This window comes from Brachyistius frenatus, unplaced genomic scaffold, assembly GCF_029030835.1.
Source record: "Brachyistius frenatus isolate BFR_SWC_R1_liver_20210118 unplaced genomic scaffold, ASM2903083v1 Contig_238, whole genome shotgun sequence".
NCBI classification, from domain to species: Eukaryota; Metazoa; Chordata; class Actinopteri; family Embiotocidae; genus Brachyistius; species Brachyistius frenatus.
This window is the reverse complement of record NW_027210837.1, coordinates 410,678-430,000: the sequence shown is the minus strand read 5'-3', so window position 1 is coordinate 430,000 and position 19,323 is coordinate 410,678. Positions and strand designations below refer to the sequence as shown.

General features: G+C 45.7%; 1 protein-coding gene across 6 annotated transcripts in view; it reads right to left on the bottom strand.

Moving 5' to 3' along the window:
* The window catches only part of agap1 (ArfGAP with GTPase domain, ankyrin repeat and PH domain 1), a 100,154-nt gene that overhangs the window by 46,464 nt on the left and 34,367 nt on the right, over positions 1–19,323 (bottom strand). For 3 of the 6 annotated variants that reach the window (XM_069720331.1, XM_069720327.1, XM_069720329.1), the window contains exons 2-9: positions 17,313–17,371; positions 17,139–17,226; positions 13,956–13,973; positions 11,311–11,396; positions 10,131–10,272; positions 9,079–9,213; positions 1,009–1,136; positions 1–54 (exon numbers count right to left, since the gene is read on the bottom strand). The exon at positions 1–54 is cut by the window's left edge and continues 102 nt beyond it. In XM_069720331.1, coding sequence (XP_069576432.1) covers positions 1–54; positions 1,009–1,136; positions 9,079–9,213; positions 10,131–10,272; positions 11,311–11,396; positions 13,956–13,973; positions 17,139–17,226; positions 17,313–17,371 — 710 coding nt within the window. The remainder of the gene's footprint in view (positions 55–1,008; positions 1,137–9,078; positions 9,214–10,130; positions 10,273–11,310; positions 11,397–13,955; positions 13,974–17,138; positions 17,227–17,312; positions 17,372–19,323) is intronic. The other 3 variants (XM_069720332.1, XM_069720330.1, XM_069720328.1) reach the window with 2 other exon arrangements.

The window sequence follows — 19,323 nt, the reverse complement described above, 5'->3', positions numbered from 1 at the left end:
CGTGGACGGCACCGAAGACGAGTAGTCGCTCAGACTGCCGCCGCCGTTACTCGTCTGGCGGGGCGGAGCCAAGGCGGGAAGGGAGACAGGAGACAGACAGGAGACAGGAGACAAAGAGATCAAACATCATGTGAGCTTCAGTAAAATCCTACAAAGTTCAGATGCGACTCGTTTTGTGAAAGTAACGTCTCTCGTGTTTCTAAACAGTTGGACGTCTCCTTGGCGACGTCTCCTTGGCGACGTCTCCTTGGTGACGTCTCCTTGGCGACGGGCACTCGGCAGTAATTGTATGAGCTGAAGATGCACAGAGGGAAGATAAACGGGGCTCTCGGGGGACGCCCGGCTGACCGATGGCTTTTTAATGACAAATCGATGGAGGAGTGACGGATGAGGACCGAAGAGCTCCAGATGCTGACGGAGGAACGTCTTTTAGCTTCTTCGAGCTTTTCCAGAGCTTTCAGCTGCATCTCTCTGTCTTCCAGCTGCAGTAGCTCATCTTTTATCAACTTCTGGGCAGTATTATGACTCAATTTCCATACGCTCAGCTTTTAAATTGATATTTTCAGCATGGTCTGTGTCCACCTGATCAACATCTCTTTTAGCTCCATGTTTGGTCTCCTCCACCTCCTCGGTTAAATATCTGCATCTTTAGCTGCTAAATGTTCAAATCGGAATAAAACTGTGGTTCAGTTTCGATTGAAACTAACGACACTACGAGGTCCGTTCATCAGCTGAGCTCTCGATCACGTCACATGATCTTCACCCGGCCAAGAGCTGCGTCTCCAAATTTCAACATCGACGTCAATTAAAATGATTTCAAAATGAATTCGCCAAACAGACAGAATGTGTTTTACTGACGTTGTGGGGACTTGTCGTCTTTTTGGGAACAAATTGGATTAAATTGTTGTGTGTGTGTGTGTGTGTGTGTGTGTGTGTGTGTGTGTGTGTGTGTGTGTGTGTGTGTGTGTGTGTGTGTGTGTGTGTGTGTGTGTGTGTGAGACCTCTGACCTGGCTGATGTGGACGGCCGACACTTGCGTGGAGCAGACGGACGAGTGACTCGGCGAGTTGGGCAGCGACTTGCACGGCCCGATGGACAACTGCTGCTTCTTCCTGGTGGCCACGATCTTCTGAGCGACTGCAACACACACACACACACACACAGTGTTGTCAGGACACACCGTGAGGACAGAGACGGTCCAGCAGCACCTGAGGACACATTTGTCCCCCTCACATGTAAAAGCTGCATCCATGTCCCGCGTCATGTTTTTTTTATTGAGCTGTAACTGCTCATTTCTTCAGTTTGCTGATTTTATGAAAGTGTGTGTGTGAAGCTGTAAAATCTCCTGGATCCGTTTTACAGTCTGAAAAAGGAATAAAAGTTGAATCAAAGTCGACATGTTTGGTTCCACTTCAGCGACCACAACTTGAGTTTCAGAATAAAGATTCCCGTTGACGTCCTGATGAGGCCGTTGGAGTTTCTACTGATGTTCTTAGTCCAGGGAGGCTAATCAATACCTAAAAAGATGATCAGGCATCCTCTCCTCTGATTGGCTCTTCATAAAGGGTGGGGGCGGAGACTTCTCATTGATTGACACAAGCCTTCGTGCTCCTGAACCTCTGATTAAAGCCAATAACGGGAGAATAAAAGCTGCATCTCGGCTTTACCGATGTCAAAGATCTGCAGTCGTTCATCTTTTCAATCGTCATGGAGACGCGTTGACCTGTCCGGCCAATCAGATCGACCCTCACAGGACAAAGCACCGGTAACAGATGCTAAATTATCTTCCTTTCATCCTGAAAAGTCGTTTTCCTGCAGACACGCGTGGATTTAAACGTACAGCAGCTGATCTTCTAAATAGAAATATTGATCGTGGAGGTTTGGAGGGATGTTTCAACCTCCATTTAATATTCTCTCTCTTAGCTCCGTGTTTGGTCTCCACCACCTCCCGAGTTAAACATCTGGATCTCTGAAGGTGTCTGTCGGCTGCTTGCTGTCCAGCTTGTGGTGTTTGTTTTTTCTAAAGGTCTTTAGCTAAAATCAGTCGTCTGCAGAGGCCGACAACGTTAAATATTCATGTTTTTTCTCATGATTTTAATTAGTTTTGCAGAAGAAAATGATGAAATGTTCGGCGTCCGACACCTTCTGGGTGATCTGGAGCTTTTTACCAAAGTAAAGGAGGACTTGGGTTCCAGTCGGTCGGTCTCAGCGGCCTCCACGAACACTTTGTTCGGAGAGATGTTGTGTCTGATGTTGGAGCGGCGACAGGACAGAGTTCAGACTTTAGTGACTCCATTATCTCTGTTCCAATAAACACCGGCAGCGTTTCATTCTCTCTCCGATGAAGCCATTGTTTTAATTGGGCTCGTTAAAGCCCCCGGCTTCGTTAACGAGGAGCCAGTCGTAAACATTTACCTGCAGGTGACACGGGGCCGAGCCAAGGGCAGCGCAGAGAGACGACATGCTTCAAGAAGACGCTCGCAACAGAACCGGGCGATGAAAGAGCGCCGACGAGACGCTGATTAGTCCGTCGCTCCGACTCCACGAAGGTGAAACTCACAACAAGTTTTTGGACTTTTGGTTTAATTGCGTCGCGATGAATCAAAAGGACAAAGATCTCCACTGATGTGATCGTTGTTGGACAAACATGAAACTTCCACCGTCAGATATTTACGTACAGACGCCATCGGAGGTCCTTCAGGTCTCAGATTCACTCCGGAAGAAAACAATAAAGTTTCAAAATGATTAATTTGACCGTTATTAGTCCGTCGGAGCTGCAGCCATCAAACCTGCATCATAATCACTTCATTCAGCTTTTATTTGTGTGAGCAGCTAAAATGGGCTTCATAGAAATGTACAAAACAAAGTACAGTTTTAAAGGATGATTTTCATGATTAAAATGTTTCTTTGTCTTTTTTTATGATATAAAACAAATAAAAACTGCAAATTGTCACATTTTAAAAGCTGAAGTGCGTTTTATTATTTTTGCAGGAGAACTTGCGAGCGCTGACTCAGCAGATTTGTTTGGGTGTCCACGGAGAGTTGGACCTACACGCGACTCCCGGCTGGCTGTATTTTACTTTAAGTGTTAAAACAGTTATGATAAGGCCGCGCTAAATATTTAAACTGCACAGCTAATGCAATTTAACTTTAGCCATCAATCTCGGTTCTGCTCCGAGAAGCTGCCGCTCCGTCTAATGGACACGTCTCCCCTCTAATCAGATTTATGACGAGGCCGCACCGCCCGGTGACACGTGGAGGGGAGGAAGAGGAGGAGGAGGAAGAGGAGGAAGAGGAGGGAGGCTGCAGAGCTTTTTACTTTGAACAGTGAAGCTGCAGACGAGGAGGTCGGACTCCTCAGAGCTGAAACATCTGCAGCAAAATAAACAATATCAGTTTGTGTTCGACTCAAAACGACCTAACAAACACTGATTATTGATTATTATTGATCAGTGAATCTTTACATCTCTGTAAATCACATCCTGGTCCTCAGAGGATGAACTCTGCTGATTTCTGTGAACCTGCAACCTTTTCTGAGGTCACATTCACCGTAAAACTGTCAATCAATCACACAATCACACACACACACACACACACACACACACACACACACACACACACACACACGAGATCAATAAAATAATAAAATGGAGTAAAAGCACAGACCAGGAAGTATATTAGGAAAATAATCAAATAGAAAAATAAAATTAAAGCCAATTAAACATTATAATAATAATTATATAATAATAACAGCATTTTATTATTCACATTTAAATGAATAAAATAAAATTAAAATGCAAATAAAAGTATTTAGTTAAAGGTATGTGTACACCTGGTTGTTAAATGATGTGGTTTAATTAAAGGTTGATTAAAGGTTTGACCTGCAGATCTCCGACTTTCACACAGAAACTGTAGAAATAAAGATCAGAAATGATTTCAGCTGCTTATTATTTTAATTAAAAAACATAAAACGTTCTCGAAGGAGAAAATCTGAAATCTGATCCGCACCCAAGACGTAGAGAAGTTTAAATCCACGCTGACGTGAACAGGAACACGGCGTGTGTGTGTGTGTGTGTGTTGTGTGTGTGTGTGTGTGTGTGTGTGTGTGTGTGTGTGTGTGTGTGTGTGTGTGTGAATATTTCCTCTGACTGACTGCTGCACGGTGTGTGTTCTCCTTCAAGCTCGTTAGCGAGCGCTAACGAAGCGGCCTGAGTCTGTACTGTGACACGGATTAGAAAGAGGAGTGAGAGAGTGTGTGTGTGTGTGTGTGTGTGTGTGTGTGTGTGTGTGTGTGTGTGTGTGTGTGTGTGTGTGTGTGTGTGTGCGTCGGGGGTTCATGTCGGTGTAATTAGGCTAATTAAATTAGCGCGCTGATGGACGAGGGAGCGGCGATGTCACCCCTCCTCCTCACAGAGAGGTCAGTCACCCCCCCGACCGCACCGGGCTTCACTTCCAATTAAAACACAGTACATGTTACACACACACACACACACACACACACACACACACACACACACACACACACACACACACACACACACACACACACACACACACACACACACACACTCTGAATCACAGCTCAAAACAAAGAGCATCACAGAAACATATTTGATTAATTTATATCTCATTTAAAATCACATTTGTTTCAAAATTTCTTCCAAAGTTTACAAAATGTGTCAGAAATGTTAATTATCTAAAATACGTAATTTATATTTTGAGATAAACTCAGAAGGTTTTAAAGAAATATTCTTGTTTAATTTGAGACTTTTTTTTGGACTGTTTAAAGTCGACCAACAGAAAATCTAAATATTAACACACATTTGATGTCTTATTTTAACCTAAAATACCAAAAATAAAACATACAGCATTTTAAATCTAAATATTTTAATAATGTTAGAGGAATAAAAATGTGAATTTTAAACATCGAAGCTGTAACACTCATTTTCACTATTTCCAGACATTAAACAGACAAAACAGTTATTTAATTAATGTAGAAAATAATCAGCAGGTTGATAAATCATGTTCATTTTTGGGAGGGAGAAGAAAACTCAACCGATGACGGATTTAAATCAATTTAATTTAAAGTTGAAATTAATTTACAATTTGAACTTGAGTTTAAATGTATCAAGTCTAATAACTTGAGTTTAATTTAATTCTCAATGGGATCAAAGACTCAGATGTTCTCGTTCCTGTTTTTAGAGTTCAGAACAAATAAAAGACTCCTTTTAATAAACATAAGTAATCAATATATCTGTAAGTATCAATCATATATAATAAAGCTTCAGTGGGTTTGAAGCATTACTCTTTTTTTAAGTGTTATTAAAGCTTCTGTGTATTTCTGTGAATATGTTTATTTCTGTTCCGTTATATTTACATTTATTGATCGTTGTTTATTGACGACCTTCTGAACTGATTTGAATTGTTCTGAGTACGATAACATTAAAGACTGATTCTGTTCTCGTGATGTAAAATAAAAAAATTAAAATCATAATCAGTCCCTCCTCGTCTTCCCTCCTCCCCCCAGCTCAAATATCACCATGGCAACGAGCAGGCTAATTATTTGAACTCTAAATGTTGTGGTCACTCGTCTCTCTCTCTCTCTCTCTCTCTCACACACACACACACACACACACACATCATGTCACATTAGTGCGACTCAGCGTTTCTGCACCGAGACCCTCTGCTTGTCGCCGTGACGATCCAGCTGATTATGAATCTGAATATGAGTGCTGTGTAATTAAAGCCCCGCCCCCGACGACGGCCCGCTCAGATCAATGAAGACTGGAGACGAAGCGAAGGTCACCGAGATGTGTATGTGGAATCAATACACACACACACACACACACACACACACACACACACACACACACACACACACACACACACACACACACACACACACACACACACACACACACACACGTTCATAAATTGTGATTTTATTCTCGATCGACAAACCAGGAAGTTTGTAAAATGTCGTTTGAATGAGAGTTTATGAACATGAGGGAGAAATTGATTAATAATGTGAATAAATGTATCAATCAGACTCCAATAACGGCGTCAACACTGACGGTTAATGTGGATTAAATTCATTACGTTATGAAAGCAGGAAAAAGAAACACAAAATGAAAGAGAAAACAGAAATAAATAAAACATGTATAAATATGAACTCAATAAATGAGTTTTCTCTGAATTATAAACAGTATTAATATTTTAATGTTTCAGAAGAGCTTCATCTCCTTTTAGTTGAATTTATTGTTTTTATATACAGATTTTTGTTCCATTTTAAAAATAAATACGATAACACTGATTAAAATAAAACTGTGGACATGACCTCATTTCAATTTGTGTATTTTATAAACTTCAGTTGTCTAAACTTCTAATTAATGTAAATTAACTTGTTAATTAAATTTAAATGTTTAAAAATAAATAAATAAAAGTAAAAATAAACTTTCTTTCTGAATGTGAGCTTTTATTTTGTAAAGACAGGTGAACCAACAGGTGAGACACAAATCAGCTGACTGCAGCAGTGTGTGTGTGTGTGTGTGTGTGTGTGTGTGTGTGTGTGTGTGTGTGTGTGTGTGTGTGTGTGTGTGTTGTGATGATGAGATGATTCTGACCAATTAGACGAAGGCTGAGAGTCGTTACTGAAGTCCTCGACACAAATTAAGGTCACACAATGAAGTAATTACACTGTGTGTGTGTGTGTGTGTGTGTGTGTGTGTAGGTGTGTACACAAACTGTCACACACACTTTAAGTTAACACACAAACACAGAGAGATGCACAACAACATACTGTACAAAGACAACTGGAACACATTCATAGATACACAACTGTGCACAGCCACACAAAGTAACACATGATATCACACACACACACACACACACACACACACACACACACACACACACACACACACACACACACACACATTGTGTACACACAAACATGGAGACAATTAAATAGACAAACACTGTCACTCACACACTGTCATGCACACTAAGAATGAAACACACGTACAATATAAACAATTGAGGAAATAAAACCACACACACACACACACACACACACACACACACACACACACACACACACACACACACACACACACACACACACACACACACTGCTGCAGGCTGCTGTTGCATCGACAGAAAACATTAAACTCATCGTTCTGCTGGGTGATTAGAAAACTGATTAATTTGGGATAATGACGAGAAAAATACAAGGAGACAGTGTCAGAGACAATAACACACACACACACAGACACACACACACACACACACACACACACACACACACACACACACACACACACACACACACACACGGTGGAATAATTAAGAGGATAATAAGGCAGCGTTTAGTGTGGAAAGCTTCCTCCTGGGTCGAACATGCGCACACACACACACACACACACACACACACACACACACACACACACACACACACACACACACACACACACACACACACACACACACACACAGAAACACACTCCACTGTGTTTATTTCCTGTGATGGCGTGTGTTCCTGCGCTGCCCCCTTCAGGACAAACAGAGCTGTGACCACCTGATGTTTACACACACACACACACACACACACACACACACACACACACACACACACACACACACACACACACACAGTCCGTGTTTACTCAGACAGAATCCTTCCTTTCAAAATAAAACCCGGTGTTTATGAGGTGTGTAAACATGTTTGTGTTCAATAAAACACGTGTTTCTATTATTAAGACAAATTGTGGAAAAGAAATCAGCAGCTCTCCTGAAGAGGAACCAGATGTTTCCTGATGGCCTCAGCTCTTTACTCTCTTTATAAAACATCTGTATTTGCAGGTGAGCTTCCTGATTCCCCAGCGACGCGCTGAGAGAAGCTCAGGTGGACGAAGCCAGCGGCCGTCAGACTCGCCGCCGCTCTGCTAATTAACCGCCGAGTCCGTGTCGTCCATTTCCCTGTAATTACGGCCGTTAACCCCGCGCCTGCCGACCGCCGCTTCATTACCGTCCTCTCTCTCGTTAATGTTCTCTGGCAGGCTGAACGATGAGCCGCCGGGTTCACTGTTTGCAACAGAGAGAAACTTCGCTGCCTCTTGTGTTCGGATCGGCTGAAGGACGAGTCTCAACTTCTTCCTGCTGCTTCACTCACAAAAGGAGGTTTCACTGTAAAGATTATACTTTTATATTGTTGAGAAGTGAGCACACAAAACACTCGATGGAAGGATGATACTCCTTTAATGCTGATTTAAACTCTGCTTCTTATATAATATCAATATAATTTACGACTACTACTGTAAATACGTACATTTACTCAAGTACGAGTGATGTAACGGGACGTCTTTTATTTTGAAAGTATTTGTCCATAATTCTCCCTGTGACAGGTATAAAACTACATCCTGTCAGTGAGAAAAGACTCCGAGCTGTTTAAAGTATAAAATAAATCTAATTAAAACGTGAAATTAACACGCTGGATACAGTGGGCGGGGCTTCGGGTTTAGCGCCACCTGCTGGCCGCTCCACTGACCCGTGCAGTTCGAGCAGAGGGGGTCGCAGGTTCTGCAGCTTTAGAGGCGACAGGAAGTACCGGACCGAACATCAGGAAGAGAACGACTTGGGACGGATTCACGTTACACCCACGAACCGAACGAAGCACGGCGGCGGTAGAATCATGATCCAGCGATCGATCGGGTCTGATCAATCCAGCCTCGAAGGGCTTTAGTGTTCGGGTCACGTTTCATGGCGCTGGATCTGCAGCGTGTGTCCGGGTCAGTGAGGACTTTGAGGACTCCGGACACCCTCCTCCTCCTCCTCCTCCTCCTCCTCCTCCTATAATGTCTGATTCTTTTATTAATCCCGTTGGGGAATCGTCTCTTTTTGTAGCCCCCCACCTTCCTTCTCTCGCTATGATAAAACTTAATTGCTGTTCGGTTTGAGCTAAATAGCTGAGCGGGTCCATTTAATTCTTAATTGACGTGCGATTAAGAGCGTCCGAATGGCTGCGGCCGGGACCAAAGTCACCTTCCCAGAGGACCGGACTCTGGTTTCAGAGGCTTCTTACCGTCCTGGAAGACTCGCTCCACGTTGAGGCCGTAGGTGGCGCAGGTCTCGTAGTAGGTGCAGCGTTTGAGGTCGTTGGAGAGTTTCCTGGCTCGGCTGTCGTCGATCACTCGAGGGTTGGCCGAGCTGATGGCGTCTGAGCGGGAAAAGAAAAGACACCGAATGATGACATCAGACAGATTCACTTTGCAGCCTCGTGTGCTTCTATAACTTATTTATCCGTCCTTAAGTGTGCTCAGATCAGTCAAGACTCTTCAGTGGAGCTCTGGCGCCCTCCGCTGGTCAATGTCTGCATGTAGCAGCAGCTGGGAGGGAAGACTCAACATGCAGCTCTGCAGAGGTTACATTTCTTTTATATTTTTATATTCATCATTAAGTTCTGCATCCAGCCTGCATGCAGCAAACAAATCTGTTCACTTGGTCAGAAAATAACGTCTGGTTTGGTCCAAAGAATCCAAATTATCAGGATACTTTTCAATTTTCAGTGAAATAAAACAGAGTAGATCAGCAACACTTTTCAGATGCTGAAAATAGAGTTCAAGTTAAAAAATGTTGTATTTTTATTTAAATAAAAATAAGTTTTAACAGTCTCCTGTGTTGATGGAGAATGTTAGACTTTGATCTAATTTAATCTAAACTTCATGATGTTCCAGGACTCAGAACAAAAAATGATCAAGTCCTCCGACTTTAAAGTCTGGAAGAGACTTTAGATAATTCCCGGATATTCCCGGATATTCCCGGATATTCCAGGAGCAGTGGGAACGCTGACATCAGCTGCAGTGAAAAGACTGTAACTACGATAATTCACCACTAGAGGGCAGCAGCGCTTCAGGAAAACACACACGTCGCTCAGACTCAGTGGAGACTCATCATAATGTAAATGACCTGGTGGAGGAGGAAGGTTAGGTTTCTCTGTGTGTGTGTGTGTGTGTGTGTGTGTGTGTGTGTGTGTGTGTGTGTGTGTGTGTGTGTGTGTGTGTGTGTGTGTGTGTGTGTGTGTGTGTGTGTGTGTGTGTGTGTGTGTGTGTGTGTGTGTGTGTGTGTGTGTCGGACCTTGCGTGCCGACCAGGACCAGCGGCAGGTCGGCGGTGTTCCTGTAGCTGGCGAGTCGGCTGAAGTAGTGGTAGACCGTCTGGAAGCTGATCTCGTCCTCCAGGCTGAAGACGAAGATCACGGCGTCGACCCACAGAGCAAACTGCACCGTTTGAAGCACAAAAACTTTATTACATTCGCTTGTAGGACGACGCAGAACCACATCTGAGCAGTCTGGTTTCACCGTTTCAGCTTTAAATAACAATAAACCAGCTCAATTCAGATTTAAATCGGATTAATAACCTGTTTGTTTTGAATTAAATTCCACATAAAATGCTGTTTGAGTAAAATTACAGACTACAGAAGGTGAGAAAACATTTAAAATGCATATAAATACAATTTGAAGACATTTAAAGGCTTTTTTGGGGGGAAGAAACTTTTTTTAAGAGAAAATAGTCCCTAAAAAAAAAAGAGGTTTCCTCCACAAACCCATGTCTTTGTGTGGAGGGAAGTCAGGATGCTTTTAAAGAGCCGGAGGGAGGAGGAAGAGTTAAAGAGCCCAGAAAACAGGTGAATTATTGATAAATCGTCGAGGTTTCTGTCTAGACTCGCCCACATTAAACCTCCACTTGGTCAGTTTGGAGGAGCAGAAACATTAAAATCCAGACCTGACCCACTTTCCTTTGGTTGGATCCCGTTATCACGCACCTCAAAACCTCAAAACCTCAAAAACCTCAAGAACCTCTCACAGGAGCAGCAAATTCACATTTCTTTATATCCTCAAATATTCAAGACCAAACAAGCAACAATTACATGTAAAGTTTGAAAGAAAGCCGCTTCGTTATGAGTGAGAGTTTAAGAGTTAAAGCTGCTGAAATAAAGTCCATTTTTGAGATGATATGATCAATCAAACATTTTAGATACTCGGTAAAGTCAACTCGATCAAAAAGCTTTTTAATTTGATGATTAAATTGTTTTTTCGGGTCAGTTTTAAACCGAAAGCTCTTTTGTTTATTCTATATTTGAACTCTTTATTTGAATTTTATTAACGTGTTGTCTTGTGTTTAATTTGTTCTTATTTGTATTTTTAATGACATTTTATCTTCCTTTACATCCGTTTCTTTGTGAAGCATTTTCTTGAATAAAAGCTTCAATTAAAATAAATTCTATGAGATGGATGTATTTGTGGTGCAGTACTCACCTGGGCCTCCGGGGGGCCTCCTTCGTCCCTGATGAGCAGCAGGTGACTCTGACCGTCCACCACGATCTCCTTCTTGAAGCGTCCGCCTGGTGGAACGAGGAGAGCGGTGAGACCTGAGGCGGATCGATCGGAGCGATCGGGTGACAGATGACGGGGAGGATCGGTGCCATGAATTTAAACTAATTAAGATGGAGGTGGAAGGGGGAGGAGCTAACGACCACCTGCAGCTGGACGTGAGGACGGAAACACACACGACACCGCAGGTGAAATTTTCACCTGAAACTTTGGACTTCAGCTGAAGTCCAACTCCTTTTGTTGAAGTCGCTGCTTCGGTCTCGTGTCCCCGTCGTTTCCTTTAAAGCAGCTTTCAGGTTCGTCTCCAGGTCCTTTAAGTGCAGTATAAATAGAGGCTGCGGCGGTTTTGGGTCGCTGTGGGAACCAGCAGCTCTTCCTGAGGGTTTACAGGAAGTGGCTGGAACCAAAAGCGGAGCGCGGACGTTATTTCGGACCTCTCGTGAGGATCAGCTGATCTGCGAGCGTCGCGGGAGCGACGGCAGTAATGATAGAGTGGAGGTCTGAACACACACACACACACACACACACACACACACACACACACACACACACACACACACACACACACACACCGTGGGTTTCCAGCCCTTCAGAGGACACTCCAGTCGTTTCCTGCAGACTCACTAAAGTTTAATTATACGTGGACCTGAAGCCTGAAGCTGATTTACGGACGGAGGCGGTTGCAGCGGATCCTGATTTATGTCAGCGTGGACTTTCCTCCGACTGATGCACGAACACAGAAGCATGAATGGAGCCTGAAATATGCGGTTGTGATTCTGAGCTTCCTTCATCTTTGACTCGTTCGGAGGTGAATTAATCAGCTGCAGCGGTGTGATGAGGAAACCAGAAGCAGCGAGGAAGACTTCAAATGATGAAGGAGACGTCTGGTATCCAGAAGTTTAGGAATATTCAGCGAGTAGGACGTGTCGTATTCATCATTTCTAACATTTTTTAAGGGAAAAGACGCCTGCAGCAGATATTTAACCTCCCACTGAACTGAAGCGAGTCTCCACCCTGAAATCTGATGATTCACCTACAGAGGACGTCACTTTGTCCCGAAAGGAAGTCAAAGACCTCCGATGTGGTCGTAATCAGCTTGATGTCACAAACTAACAGTCTGAACCGAAACCTGCTTCTAACCTCAAACAGGTCTGAACCCTCGGACAGGAGTGTCCCCACAACGCAGGAGTCCCCACAACGCAGGAGTGTCCCCACAACGCAGGAGTGTCCCCACAATGCAGGAGTCCTCACAACGCAGGAGTGTCCCCACAATGCAGGAGTCCTCACAACGCAGGAGTCCCCACAACGCAGGAGTGTCCTCACAACGCAGGAGTGTCCCCACAACGCAGGAGTGTCCCCACAACGCAGGAGTGTCCCCACAACGCAGGAGTGTCCCCACAACGCAGGAGTGTCCCCACAACGCAGGAGTGTCCCCACAACGCAGGAGTCCCCACAACGCAGGAGTGTCCCCACAACGCAGGAGTCCTCACAACGCAGGAGTGTCCCCACAACGCAGGAGTGTCCCCACAATGCAGGAGTCCCCACAACGCAGGAGTGTCCCCACAACGCAGGAGTGTCCCCACAACGCAGGAGTCCCCACAACGCAGGAGTGTCCCCACAACGCAGGAGTGTCCCCACAATGCAGGAGTCCTCACAACGCAGGAGTCCCCACAACGCAGGAGTGTCCCCACAACGCAGGAGTGTCCCCACAACGCAGGAGTCCCCACAACGCAGGAGTGTCCCCACAACGCAGGAGTCCCCACAACGCAGGAGTCCTCACAACGCAGGAGTGTCCCCACAACGCAGGAGTGTCCCCACAGTGCAGGAGTGTCGTCATGACGATGGTTTCCAACTTAAATTTACACACACTCTCTCTCCCATGACTTTGTGGCAGGAAGCCAGAGCCAATCATCTCAGGAGGAGGAGGAGGAGGAGGAGGAGGAGGAGGGTGCACACAGATATAATGTAAATTATAGTTTCGCTGCATCGCCACAAAACACAAACTGAAGTGTTGTATTTTGAGACGAGGCCTCTGAAGTGTGAGAACATCCTTCAGAGCGATGCAGGTTGATTTACTGAAACCTCACGAGAAGTCTTCATCAGTACGTGGAGTCATCATCGGCAGCGAAGCGTCACGTGCGGTGTGTGTTGTTGAACGTACACAGCTGCTGCAGGTGATGAAGAAAATCAATCAAAACAAAACAGACACGAGGGGGCGGAGCTAAACATTCGGTCACAGCAGCCAGTCGAGTTCAGCTTCAGGTTCAGCTTCAGGTTCAGCTTCAGGTTCAGCTTCAGGTTCAGCTTCAGGTTCAGCTTCAGGTTCAGCTTCAGGTTCAGGATTTATTACTTGTCGATATATCCGACGGCTGTCGTTCACCTCAGAAATCTAGATTCTCTGTGTGGCTGCAGGATCTTTCTAGTTTTAGACTTGGATTTGTTCTGGAAGAAGGTGCAGCTGAACCCGAGCTGTTGTCGAGGCGCTGCTGTGATAGAGGATGAAGAGGATGAAGAGGATGAAGAGGATGAAGAGGATTGACGGGTGGAGGAGAGAGAAAGCGTGTCGTTACCTGCATCCACGTCAGCTACTTACAAGAGAAGAAGAAGAAGAAGAGAGGAAACAAAAAGCAAAACACCATCAAAGACGCAGTTAATGCATGCACAGTCCAACAGAACCCAGAGACAGTGAGAGGACCGGACCGGACCGGACCGGTGAGAGGACTGGACCAGAGTGGACCGGACCGGACCAGAGTGGACCGGACCGGACCGGACCAGAGTGGACCGGACCGGACCGGACCAGAGTGGACCGGACCGGACCGGACCGGTGAGAGAACACAAGTCAGACAGGAAGCAGGGAGAATGAAGAGAAACCAATAAAAGCAGAGTAATCTGCAGTCCAGAGGTCGAAGCCGTGAACAGACGTGATAAAACAGGGACAGACTTCAGAGGACGGCTGGATCAGGTTCCTTCCTGTTTGGGTTCTAAGTTACAGGAAATGTTCTCGACTGGTTTCAGACTTGTTGTGGACTGGATGGTTTTTGTCGAGCTCGTTTAGGGACTAGTTTGGGACGACTGAAGGACGGATCGGGGTTTCTGAACCTCCTCTAACATGTCCGGTTACTCCACCTCCCGGTCGGATAAAGATCCCGTTAACGTCAGAACCGACCGAGCCCAGTTGTCCTCTCCTGACGTCCCGTTGACCTACGACCTCTGTGACTCTGCTGCTGCTCCCAAATCAAAGTCAACACGCTCCGTGTTTCTTTTTACGTTGAAGCCACAAAAATAAAAGAATGTGTGGATGTTTGGAGCTGCAGTCAGCAGCGCTGGTTCGGAGGCTGCGGGTGATTTCCCAACCAGAACCGCTCTCCCCTCTAATGGATCCCATGTGCTGCTGCTGCTGCTGCTCAAACATCTTCGCTTTACTGTGAAGGACCTGAACGTCTCCGACACCCTTCATTTGACATTTACAAATTCAACATGAAGCATCCTCATTGTTTTCAGTTAAACGGTAAACCCCCGCATGTCTGACTGTCCTTGAACGCACCACAAAGAAGAGCATGAAACCCAAAGTTTGAAGGAACCTCGAGTGTTTTTGACAGTTTAACGGCGTGTCCTCGGCTCATCAGCGGGAGCTGCAGCCGCCTGCAGCCTCAGAATAGTTCTGGTTAGCGGCTTCGTGGTCGTTCTGCCGCTCGCAAGCCACCGACTCTGCTCCCAATCAACCGCCATGGGAATCCGGTCGCCGGCGTATATTTAGACCAGGAATTTTCAAAACACCCGTCGGCCTCTTCCCCTGAAGCTGCTCTTACATCTTCGTGGTTACGCAACGATTTCAAAGAGTTTCTTTAAATTGAATTGGAGTTGAGTCGGCGTTTCCTTGATGTGCGGCGGTGCCAAGTCATTAGATGAAAGATGAGGGAGCTGTTGTTTTGGCTCGGACGCGGTATGTGGAGCCGCCTGGAGAGTGTCGTGTTGCTTTTGGCGGAGCTGCGGTGTCATTAAGGGAACGAGCGGCGGCCTTCAGAGCCGCTCAGCCTCAGACGGCGTTTCGCTGTTTGAGCTGTTTAAGATAAGCGGCGTATTAGTGAGATGAAGACCTGCGAGTCCTCCTCGGCCTCCCGTCGGGGCCTCGTTCCCCCGCCGAGGGGCCGGCGGCCACAGCTGGTTTGTGGGCCGACTCGGGGCCCTGCGGGACAAAAGCAGCGTTTTCTTCCTAAACAAACTGTTTGATGGTTTTCAAGTCTTTAAATACACAAAGAGGTCACGGAGGGTTAATCAGCTGCAGCTCCCCGGCGAGGCGTTCAGTTTCTCCTCTCTGGAGGAGATCCACCCGGTCGGCTTTCTTTCTCTTTCAGAGGAAAGATTCCTGTTAAAGTCCTGAACCGACATCATCCAATCTGTGAACTCTGAACAGCTCACATAATACGTCAATTCAATTGATTTTTTTTTTGGGAGTAAAAACAACAATCAAAATAATCTGAAAAAGAAACTGAACTAAAAGTAAAAGAGATTTCTGTGTCTGCTGGTCTGGTTCCTGCAGCTCGACTCGGAGGTCTAATCCCTGCTGCTCCTCCGTGAGGAAAACGCTCCACTGCTGAAATATTAAAGCAACACGGGTTTTTAGCAGAAGTGGGTCTTCGCCTGAGGAGGCAGCTGAACTGAACGGTGCGTGGGCGGCTTTAATATTAAATGAGGAATATGGCCGTCGCCGCGGGCGCCAGGAGGAAGCTGCAGCTTTAGTTGGTGTGAAAGATGGAGGAGCTGCGTTTAAAGTTTCAGAGCTCATCCCGAGTCTGTTCTCAGACGTTTCCTGACCTCAGGTGTGAAGCTGCCGAGAGTGAAGCTATTATTACTGAAAGAAAGAAGGAGACACTTTAATAAGATCTGAAAACTGGAGGATCAAACGCTCGCTGTGGATTCTTCACCAGTCAAAAGTAATCAGGCTTCTTCTTCTGTGGTTTTTACGCCCGTTTGTTGGTGTTTCTTTTGCACCGAGCCAGGCTATCACCTCCTATCCGTTTCCAGTCTTTATGCTAAGCTACGCTAATGAGAATGACGTCACCATCAAACGACTCCAACTGTCCCTTTAAAGGAAAGTCAAGCTGTTCGAAACGGAAGAATTTAGAGCAATTATTAATCAGACAAATCATTGATTGACTATTGAGATAATAAAATTGATAATATTTTGGTTAACAGACATCTGATTGGTCAAAAAAAGCTTTTTTCCGATGTCTTTACATATTGATGATGAAAATAACGAGCAGCCCCGATCGTTATTGAATCTTCTGCTCCGAGTCTTTGTGGTTTGAGGATTATAAGTTTCCCTTCTGTCGTCTCCTCTTCATCACTGTGGGATGAGAACGCAGTGATCAATATTGATCACTGCGTTCTCATTTTCTCATTAAAAGTTTGTTTTTATAAAGGCTCACTACTGTTGCTTTTGTCCCTGAAGCAGAGAGCTTGCTGGGTAACGTCGGGGTGACCAGGAGGCCGCGGAGCTGCGTGACTGCTGCTGCGTTTCTGCTCCGTTGGTTTAAATCAGAGCTTTTTGTTTGTGTCTGAGTGCAGCGGGACGACGGCACGAGAAGAAAATAGCTCCTGGAGACGTGGAGACGAGCTCCGGGAGGTTGCGTGAAGCAGACGGAGGATCTTCTTTTTCAATCCCGCCTCGCTTCATTTCGGTGATTTAATCGGGGTCTGGGAGGTAAAGCAGGAAGAGGTCTGAGACGGAGAACTCGGAGTCCTGTTCTTACCTTCAGGTGACTCCTCCTGGACGTACGTCCCCGTCAGGTACCGGTGGACCAGTGCCGACTTCCCGCTGGCCAGGTTACCCACAATGCCCTGAGGAGAAGACATCAGTGAGCGATCGGTCCCGTGTGGACGGAGGACAGACGACGAGGGGGATTTATGAACTCCTTTAAACTCACCACTTTGAGCTCCGGCACCGACCGACTCAGCGTCCACTCCTGACTGTTCACGAACGCATCTGCAACACACAGAGGAAACACACCTGTCAGTCACCTTTCACTCCTCAGCATCCCCTTCAGCTGTTGGTCGCCTAGCAACAGCATCCTCATGGGCGCGTACCACCCGAGGATGTCGTGTCAACAACACGAGTTCCTGTCTGAAGGGGTGACGAGATGCAGCAGTGTCACGGGAGGAGGAGGAGGAGGAGGAGGAGGAGGAGGAGGAGGAGGAGGAGGAGGATGCTCATTAGAGCTGACAGACGAGCGACAGCAGTTGGAGGTCACGGCAGACTGAGCAGGATAACAGGACAGAAGAAACGACAGGAAGCAAAAGACGAGTCTTTAAATATTCTTCTGACACCAGACCGAGAAGAAATATCAGATTAAACAGTCTGAATTATGAGATTAAAACATTAAAATCAGGAGATAATATTCAAAAGGTAAAAATGATGAGAGAATGTCCACATTATAGAATAAAATTGTGATTTATGGAATAAAAAGTCAGTGATGAGATAATGAAATGAAGTGGAAGCGTTCAGCGTGACTCAGCTGAAGTAGGCCAGTGGGCCACAGAGACTCGGCCTTCAGCCTCCTTTCATTCAGCAGCAGCAATCTGTGAGGACGCTCTGACGAGACACGGAGACACAAGCCCTCAGGAAGGAGGAGGACTGGGACGAGGACAAATTAAGACATTAACCCTCGATGGGCCCCGGGGTCGAACACGCCGCCCCACAGACGAAGAGGAGGCCTCAGAAAGACCTTTTTATTGAAACCCAGATGTAATTCGGAGCCTCCAGATGTGTTGGACTTCATTTGTCGCCTCTTTTTTTCCGATTCATAAAAAAACCTGTCCTAAACAGTTTGATTTCCACAAACAATCAGGTCCCTGTTGCTAAGATACGGACACTTTCTGTTTGTTCCTGCTGTCCATGTCTGGATGGAAAGAATCCAGGAAGAAGCGCCCTGATTGGCCGGTGGGTACACAGGGGGGACATTGTTGAGGTTTTTGACAAATGGCGGTCTGTATCGGGGGTCCGCCCCCCCCCCCCCACCAGGCAGGATGTTGATCCAGCTGCTTCCTGTTTTTCGGAGGCCCTCCGGCTCCCCGTCGACCGGTTCCCAGCGCGGCACACCGAGGACCGGCCCGGTGACGGGAGGACGGAGGACGGATCGGATCGATGACCCTCAAAATGGATCCACATCAGTTTGAAGACGCCACGACGGTTTCTGTTAAAAACATCGAACACCAGACTCATCTGCAGGAGTCATTGCAGTTTATTATTTTCTCTTAAAATGTTTAATTTGATCAAATCATTTTAACTTTTTCAGACATTAATTTAAATGTAATAAAAATAGTTTTGTTCTTCTTTCTTCTTTAATTTTACTGAATGATTTTAAAGTTTGATTATGAATCTGGATGTTTTTGCTTGTAATTTAGAATTGAAGTGATTATTATTAAAGCTCTCAGACACCTGAACCGTGTGGTGACAACATGATGCAGAAATGACAAACATGGACGTACAGTCGGCTGGAATGTGACTCCATGAGTCTGAGACGGGTTTGAACCGCGTTCATCAGCACAACAACAAACCTGTTTCACTAAAGTTAAAGCTTCAGTCATGTTTAAAAACTGAGATTTAAAACGGCTCCCCGTCACATTTTATTCTTCTACATGTGGAACAACGTCTTTTGTTGGTTTCCAAAGCAGAAGGAGGTAAAAACAGCAACACACACACACACACACACACACACACACACACACACACACACACACACACACACACACAGAGCGGGATGGTGGGTGGAGTGTGGCCGCCTCAGGGCAGGGTGGATGTATACATGTGTGTGTGTGTGTGTGTGTGTGTGTGTGTGTGTGTGTGTGTGTGTGTGTGTGTGTGTGTGTGTGTGTGTGTGTGTGTGTGTGTGTGTGTGTGTGTGTGAACACGTCGTCTGACTGTGACGAATCAGAGCA